The sequence below is a fragment of the Impatiens glandulifera genome, chromosome 7 (assembly GCF_907164915.1).
Source record: "Impatiens glandulifera chromosome 7, dImpGla2.1, whole genome shotgun sequence".
Lineage (NCBI taxonomy): Eukaryota > Viridiplantae > Streptophyta > Magnoliopsida > Ericales > Balsaminaceae > Impatiens > Impatiens glandulifera.
Window position 1 is genome coordinate 8,858,968 of NC_061868.1, and position 8,597 is coordinate 8,867,564.

At 25.5% G+C, this 8,597-nt stretch overlaps 1 protein-coding gene across 3 annotated transcripts; it reads left to right on the forward strand.

Annotated features, from left to right (window-relative positions):
- The first annotated feature begins 510 nt into the window (after positions 1 to 510).
- Positions 511 to 5,324, forward strand: LOC124945787 (transcription factor bHLH123-like). 3 transcript variants are annotated; one of them, XM_047486281.1, is made up of 7 exons: positions 511 to 807; positions 909 to 1,371; positions 1,882 to 1,998; positions 2,206 to 2,271; positions 3,473 to 3,538; positions 4,515 to 4,571; positions 4,688 to 5,324. In XM_047486281.1, the coding sequence occupies exons 1-7, from the start codon at positions 554 to 556 to the stop codon at positions 4,835 to 4,837; spliced, it is 1,173 nt and encodes a 390-aa protein (XP_047342237.1). In that variant the 5' UTR covers positions 511 to 553; the 3' UTR covers positions 4,838 to 5,324. The 3 variants fall into 3 exon arrangements, with proteins under 3 accessions (XP_047342237.1, XP_047342238.1, XP_047342239.1); XM_047486282.1 differs by having other exon boundaries at positions 912 to 1,371; XM_047486283.1 differs by having other exon boundaries at positions 511 to 723.
- Positions 5,325 to 8,597: the final 3,273 nt, after the last annotated feature.

Here is an 8,597-nt window from a genome sequence, read left to right on the forward strand (position 1 = left end):
TATTTTTACACATTATACTTAATATTTTAAAAATTGTAAAGTACAAATATTTTTTAACTTTATTTAATTGATGATTTAAATTATATAATTAAAGAAGTGATGATTAATTGAATAACAAATTATTTGTAATAATTCCATTCTTTTTTAGCTCAACAATTGACTAAAGCAAAATGTGTTCAAATGTTACAAATGAAAAATACATATTACAAACGTAAAAATTTAAATATTAATAAGATCGAATTCCGCATCTTGTAAATGCCCATTTTTTCGGATTGAAGCGAGCATATATAAGTTTTGACTTGCAACCCAACAGTTTGATAATAATCTCATTTAATCCAAATCAAACCAGACTTTAGATTAATTTGAAATGACATAACCTAAGCTAAATTTCAAATACTCAAAGAAAGAAAGAAAAAAAAGTCAACTAAATGTTGTCTAAAGAAAATAGTCCTCACATGATATAAATACACCAATAAGATGCGATGATTCCTTTTTCTTTCATCATTTCCATTAAATCTCCCAAAATCAAGAACCCTTTTAGAGAGAGAAGCCAATGTCGGATGAGTTTCAGCTGGCCAGCAGTGGAAACTGGTGGGATTCACCAAGAACCGCCAGATTCACCGCCGCTCCAACCTCTACATCGGCGGCCCAAATCGCCGTCACCGCCGGCAGCAGTTACGGATGGCCGCCGCCGGATTTATCGACCGATAATTTCAAAACAAGGTCCATAGATTCCTCCGATCCCAACTTACATATGATGGGTTTAGGCCTCTCTTCTCAACCAATCGATTGGCACCAAAATATATTGTAATTAACTTACTTCCTAAAGAATCTTTCCTATATATCTTAACATGGTTTCATTTTTCTTATTTTTTATTTTATTTTATATGTCTTTCAATTTGATGCAGAAGTGGTGGTGGAAAAAATGAGAACACAAGTAGTACTAGTTTCCGGTCCATGCTTCAATTGGAAGATCACATGAATCATGATGAAGAATTCAAGCAATCAAATCTAGGGTTCTCGTTGGATCATCATCATCAACAACAACAACAACAAATGATGGATCCAATGGCTTACGGAAGCCCATCAACGATTCTCCAAGGATCCTTAGCATCACATCATCCTCATCATCATCAACAAGAGATCTATCAATCTAGTTATGGAATGAATTCAAACGGATTGTTGCCTTCTTGGAGCCCCAAATATCCAACTCATCTACTAAGGCCTAATCAATCGGTTATGCAACAACAACAACAACAATTCTCGGGTAATGTTTCGTTTTGGAATACCGAAGGCCAGACAAACTTTTTTCCGCCTTCACCACCACCCACGTTCACGCAGTCGAGACCCTCAATTGAGCAGAAGCCTAAGGTGATCTTTATCATATGTACTTATAATATGGTTGAGTTTTCTCCACCTTAAAAAAAATGGTTTTAATTGGTTGACCATATGATTATTAACTATATATTGTCTTTGGTCTTGGTTGTGGTTTTCTGTTTTCTGTTTGATTTGCATCATCTATCTGCATGATATGTGTTCATGCACACAACATATGAAATCTTTGGAAGACATATATATATGGGTGATCTTGTGTTTAGGTTTTAGCCGTGATTTAGAAGTTATTTTTTTGTTATTTTGTATTTGTTCTAATTAGTTCGAATTCATAATTGTTTGCTCGATCATTTCCTTTTTTCTTTTCTTGTTTGTAAATCTCTAGACCATCTTCCATTTCCCTCTTCATTTTTCTCTTTTATCATTTCCTAACACCACATGGGATTGAAGATGAATTATAAAATCTTACAATTAGGGTTTCCTTTTAATTGCTAATTTGCTTTTATAATCCTATATATATGTCAAAATGACATGAATATAATGTCACAGATTGTAGTAGAAGCTGGGGAAACGGAGTCGGTTGGAAAGAAAAACAATACAGAAGCGTCAAACAAAAGGCAACGTAGTAGTAGCGAAACCGTGCCATCTTCTTCGCCCGCTTTCAAGGTAGAAGATTTTTAGGACATGATTTCATATATAATTAAACTTTTTTTTTCTAGCTAAACATTGATTTAAATATGGTTTCTTCATTAGAAAAAATGAAAAAGAAAAGTAAGAGAATTTAGTCATGGAAACAATGAATAAGATACAGTGAAGGAATGATGGTACTTTAGATAAGAGTTTATAATGGATATGTATGTTTGTGTGTGTTAGGTGAAGAAAGAGAAGATGGGGGACAGAATCACAGCACTCCAGCAATTGGTTTCGCCTTTTGGAAAGGTAAACATCATATACATATCCTTCTCAATACCATCTTTTTTTTTAAAAAAAAAAAAATATTACTTTTATTGCTTAAATATCTTTATCAAATTTATGTCACTAAAGTATATATATACAATTTTGTTTCAATAAAAATGAAATTTTATAAATATAAAACAACAATGATTAAGAGTTTGTTTGATCTTGGGTGTTTTGGGGATTTCTCTAGGAATTTTTAGAAAAAAATATTGTTCAACAAAAGTATAAGTTATTTGAGATAGGTATATGATAACTTATTAAAATGTTTTTTTTTATATTTAAAATTAAATATAAGTTATTGCGTGTGGAGATTGAGCATAAAAACAATGTAATAGAATGAGAATGTCGATATTCATTATCTAGGAAGTTTTGAAGCACAATGACTGACCATGATTTTTTTTGTTATGGTTGAAAATCTTTTTATTTTATTTATGACGTAAATGCTTGGTTTTTGTCTAACATATTCTATACGAATCGACCTCGTCAACCCAAAATCTAATGAAAATCTTTTGGTGTTCCAAAATATATCCCACAAAACCCTCACTTATGAACAATGAAGTATTGTGTAATATTTTGTTTCCTTGTCATCAAGAACGGATTTATATAGGGCTTGTACTATGTCAAAATTCAGGTCCAAATTTGTTTTTATTACCTAACAATTCGGCATAAATCTCAACAAAAAATAATTACATTACACTCCATTTTATTCTCTCCAATTACATATTATATCTACGTTTTCTTTTCAAATTTTCAAGTCTATCACAAATTGTATTTTTTGAACTTGACCCTAACTCTAGTTTCTGAATCCGTTTATGTTAACATTTAGTGCATATAACATAAGGTTGTTTTTTTATATATATATCATAAGAGGGTTATAAAAACTTAAACTCACAATTTTGTGAACTTTTATTACAATTTAGATATACAACTAACATATATACAAATTATCATTTTTATAAAAAGTGTGGAACCCTTTTCAAGAACATTAATACTCTTGTTCCTTTTATATAAGCCAGTTGAATTTTTAATATATTTTCAATATTATTCACAAACTGGATTAAAAATTAAAAATTGAAGCTTGAAGAATCAAAGTACGATGTTAGTGGAAGCATGGTTTGTGCAGAATTTTGTTTTTACAGATTTGTCAGGAATTAATCAATCATTTTATTTTGATCTTTTTCAGACTGACACAGCATCAGTGCTTTCTGAAGCCATTGATTATATCAAATTCCTCCATGAACAAGTCAGCGTAAGCTCTTTCTTTATATACTTAATTTGATCATCCGTTTTTATTGTTTTAAACCCTTTAAATTTCTTTCAAAGTTCAACCATTTTCTAATTTATATATACATCTTTTAATTCTTTGATCCGGAATAAATAATCCATGTTATGTTATGTAAGTTATAAAAAAATAGGTTAATTTTCTTTTGAAATGGTAATCATTTCACCATCAAGATTCCATTAATTAGGTAATTGATAGGGTGATTTAATAATCCATATTAAGAGTATTAATATAAAATGAATATTAAAAAAAAATTATATTAGATTTGTATATGAAATAAGTTGGTTACATGTTAAGAAATAAACGTCGTTTAAACAAACGACAAAAATATTAATAATGAAAAGAAACCTAGATAGAAAAAACGATACATTTTTTAGTTTACATTCCTACTAATAAACCAAAATAAGACCAAGAAACACTCATTAAATAAAAACAATAAAAATTAAAGAGTATAATTTGAATGATTTTTGAAGTGAATAATATTTTTATTAGATAAGAGGTTATTTGAGATTAATCTTAAATAATAATAAAAAAATAAGATTGTATATCTTGTTTCATGTTATTATCTTAAAAATTATTTGTCATATTGAGATAATCAACCAAAATAAAAACATATTATATGGTATAAATATATGATAAAATTTTAGATTTTGATAGTTTCACTTATGAATAGACAAGTTTTACAAAATAATAAAAAAATTATTTAATATTAGGTTTAGGTTGTTAATTTTAGTTCATCGTTACAAATTTATTCTCACCTATATAATTAGGTACGAGTGAACTATTTGATTCGAAAATTATATGAGATTAATTTTATATATAATAAGTTAGTATTGTGAGAAGGATTTTAAGTTAAATCTATTTGACCATTTTTGAGGGGAAGAATATTTGTTAAAATAAATAAAATATTTTTACATATTATATGTTTCTATTTCTGAGGCAGGTATTAAGCAACCCATACATGAAAAGTGGAGCTCCTCCTTCAATGCAACACCATAAGGTAATATATATTCTATCTCATTGTGTTGCTTACAATTTCCATAATATTAACTCATTGAGATTACTTTTAGTTTTTTTCTTGTTAAAGTTAAGTTTACACACAAATTATATATACAGATGATTCATGATAACTCAAAGGACGAGGAGTCAAAGCAAGATCTTCGAAGCCGAGGACTATGTTTGGTGCCCGTTATGAGCACTTTCGCAGTCACCCACGATACAACAGTTGATTTCTGGAACCCTACTTTTGGAGGAACTTTCAGATAGAGTACTACAAGTTTAATTAGAAATTTGATCAGAAGCCATACTCAGTTACATTTTGGTGTGGGCATGGAAACTGATCAATGTCTATGTAACTCAATCTTCATTACAAGATGCAATATGATTGATCTCTTGTCATATTATTCTAAGCTAACACATGCATGTTGAGAAGGCTTATAATTTTTTTTATAATTTTGCAATTTGTTGCGTACCTAGTATGACGATGAATGAATGACGATGTAAGGATGACGATAATGTGAGACAATAAAAGATAAAAAGAAAATGAAAAAGTGGGAAAAGGAAATAAATAAAGATATCATTCAAAGGACAGGCTAATGGGAGTGCTAGAAGCAAAATGATGCAAGTTTTCCATTAGATAGGGACCATTCTTGAATGATCTAAAGTTTCTTTTGCAATAATTGTTGTGTAAAGTAGGGTTTTGGGACTAAATTTAATTAGGATATGGTCTTGAAGTACAAGATAAGTTTTTTTTTCTCATTTCTCTTTTTAATTTATTGAAGGTGGGACTTTGTCTTGTTTGGAGCTTAATTTGATTAAGTTATAGCTAGGGTGGAGTATAAGTGAAGAAAAAGTTTTTCATATTAATTAACTTTGCTGTATAATTAGGATTTAGGCCATGTTTCATTATCTAGTGTTATATAATTGAATAATTAAGTGATTATTTTAAAACAATAGTTCATTGTTTAATAAAGATTGTTTGATATAAATTATAGAATATCAGTTAATTATTTGAGTAAAAATACGTTAATAATTTAAATAGGAAAAAAGTTCATTTAAACGTATGTACTTGTACAACTAGTTCCCTTAAAAGTATGTACTAATAAAAGGTATTTAAACATTTAAACGTACAATTAAAAATTAGTTCATTTAGCCTCTTTTAATAATAATGGTTAACTTTTATTTTTAAATTTATATATTTATTAATTAAATATTAATATATTTTCTCTCTCTTTCCTTTTCATTTATTATTTTGTTTATTACTAATAAATGAACTCTCTATTTTTATCTTTTTTATAATTATTTATTATTTTTATATGAGTATTTATGATTGATTATTTTAATTTTATTTTATATATATATGAACATTCATTATTAATTATTTTAACATATTTCTTCTTCTTTTTTATATATATATTTTTTTATATTCACATTAATTATTAATTATTTTAAAATTGTTTGATCCCAATAATTGAATATAACAATGAAAATTCTTTCAACAATAAAAATCTTTTAACACAAAAATAAATTAATTAATAATTAAGAATTAAATAATAATAAAAACTCATTCATCAAACACCAAAAGAGTAATAATCATATATTAGACAAAACAATTCATTTACTACTAATATAAGTCTTGAATAAAAATTAAATAAAAAATTATTAATTTCATTTTTATTTATATTAAACTAAATAAGAAAAAACCTTTTTCATTTTTATTATATTAAATTAAATAAGAAAAAACTCTTCAAAAAATATTACAATAAAACATAAAATTCATAAATAAGTTGTTAAATTTTTTTAAAAAAATGAGAATTTAAGAAATATGAGAAATAAAAACTAATAAAAAAAGAATATGAAATATAAAAGAGAAATTAATATTAAAATAATAAAAAATTTAAGAATAAAATAAATTACCTAGTTTAATTAATGAAAAAGAAGGAGAGAGAAAATATATTAATATTTAATTAATAAATATATAAATTTAAAATTAAAGATTAACCATGGTTACTAAAAGAGGCTAAATAAGCTAATTTTTTTATAGTACATATGTTTAAATGACATTTTATTAGTACATACGTCTAAGTGAGCTAGTTGTACTAAGTGAGCTAGTTGTACAAGTACATACATCTAAGTGAGCTTTTTTCCATTTAAATATATATTTTAAATAAATAATAATTTAGTATTTTGATTTTTATGAATATTAAAGGCTAGTAGAATACGACTCATAATCATGACATATACTTTAACTTAATATGTTATAAAATATGTTATAAGTGTGAAGTGTCATTTAAATTCGTGATTTTCGATCTATTAGACACAATTCTTGTCACTTATTTTGATTAATGATTTGAATGAAATAATTATGCTAATTTACCTGTTTAAAAATAATCCTAAATAAAATCATCAACATGCCTTAATATCTTTAGTTTGATTACATTTAAAATAGTATGCCTTAAAAATGTCATAATTTAGTTGGAGCAACATCCATTGTGCTATCCTTAATGATTGTGTTTGCCCTAATTTTTTTTCATTATTAATAGATGTCTCAATATTTGTCACACCAACTTTGAAATTGCTTTATAAAATGATTACCTTATAAAAAGAGGTAAAAAAATATGAGTAGGATTATTACATGAGTAGAATCACAAAAACAATATTAATTATCTCCTAAGTGAGATAAGAAGGTACAATAATACCTTAATTTTTCATTAGTGCATTGGGAGGATGAAACATTTAACTTCTTTATATTTGAAATATTTGGGTTTTCCCAAAAATAAATTAAAATGTTTCTTGGGGTGGATGGCCCCATTATACATCCCCTCTTTGTGGTTTTCATTATGTTTATTTGTTATGGGCAAATAGAAAAAATAAAACTAAAAAATAAAACTTAATTTACTCTCTCCCTTTAAAATATGTATTGCTATTAAAATATCTTATAAAAAATTAATCATATACATACATTTTAACCATGTATATACCTTATTTTTTTTAAATAATGTGTCGACATCTATAAATACTATTAAATAACTCATATATATACTTTTTACATTGAGTTTATTAATATTATGAAACAGGATTTCAAAAACTCTAAAATTTTGATTTATATATATATATGAACAATATTTAATACAATTAGAAGTATGAATTCAGATTAATTTAAATAATTATATAAAATTTAGATCCTAATTAATTAAAATTTACATAATATACTAATAATGTTATTCTTTTACCTAATTAATTTTAAATGTCATAACTTTATGCCTCAATGTACGTAGAATTTGGTTAAAGTTTAAGTTAATTTATCATATTTTTAAACATGGATTCCATTTTGAATACATACTAACATTCTATATCCCTGTTTGAAATTTCAATATTTAAAAAATAATATATATAATTATATATATAAATAAATAAATGTTTTTTTATGCTTTTCATCCATTAGTCACATTTAGATGTTTCCCATTCAAAGTTTGATGGTATTTCTTCTGTCCATTGCTTTCATTTTTTATTTATTTTAATCTCTCCATATTTCATTGGGCAGGCCACTATAAATTATAAAACATCCATCTACCTTTATTTTATTTTATTCTACTCTTATTAAATTTAAATTTTAAATATAAATATAAATAATTATTTCCTTTTTATAATTTCAATTTAATTTAAAAAAATTTTAAACAAAATTCCTAAAAAAAAAACACTATCAAACCAGCCTGGGTTATTTAGATTTTTTTACTCAATACTCATATATCTTTGTTATATTTTTTTTCAACTATACAATAACTAAATTTATAATTTTAAATACTAAAATTGCAGTTGGTTTGATTTTAATTTTTTTTTAATTATTAAAAACTTACTTATTAATTTTTTTTTCAATCAATTCTATTCACCAACTAAAATACATTATAATAATTCTAACATTAAAAAAAATTATAAGATAAAGTTTTTCTTCTAAACATGATCCCAGTTCCAAATTAAAAATGGTGTTTTCAAATGAAGTAAGTATATATATATAGGAGGCAATAAG

Excerpts from the sequence above, each read along its gene's own strand:
- LOC124945787 (XM_047486281.1), top strand. The coding sequence starts at position 554 with ATGTCGGATGAGTTTCAGCTGGCCAGCAGTGGAAACTGGTGGGATTCA. Across the intron at positions 2,272-3,472 it reads TGGTTTCGCCTTTTGGAAAG|ACTGACACAGCATCAGTGCT; the intron begins GTAAACATCATA and ends GATCTTTTTCAG. Across the intron at positions 3,539-4,514 it reads TCCTCCATGAACAAGTCAGC|GTATTAAGCAACCCATACAT; the intron begins GTAAGCTCTTTC and ends TTTCTGAGGCAG.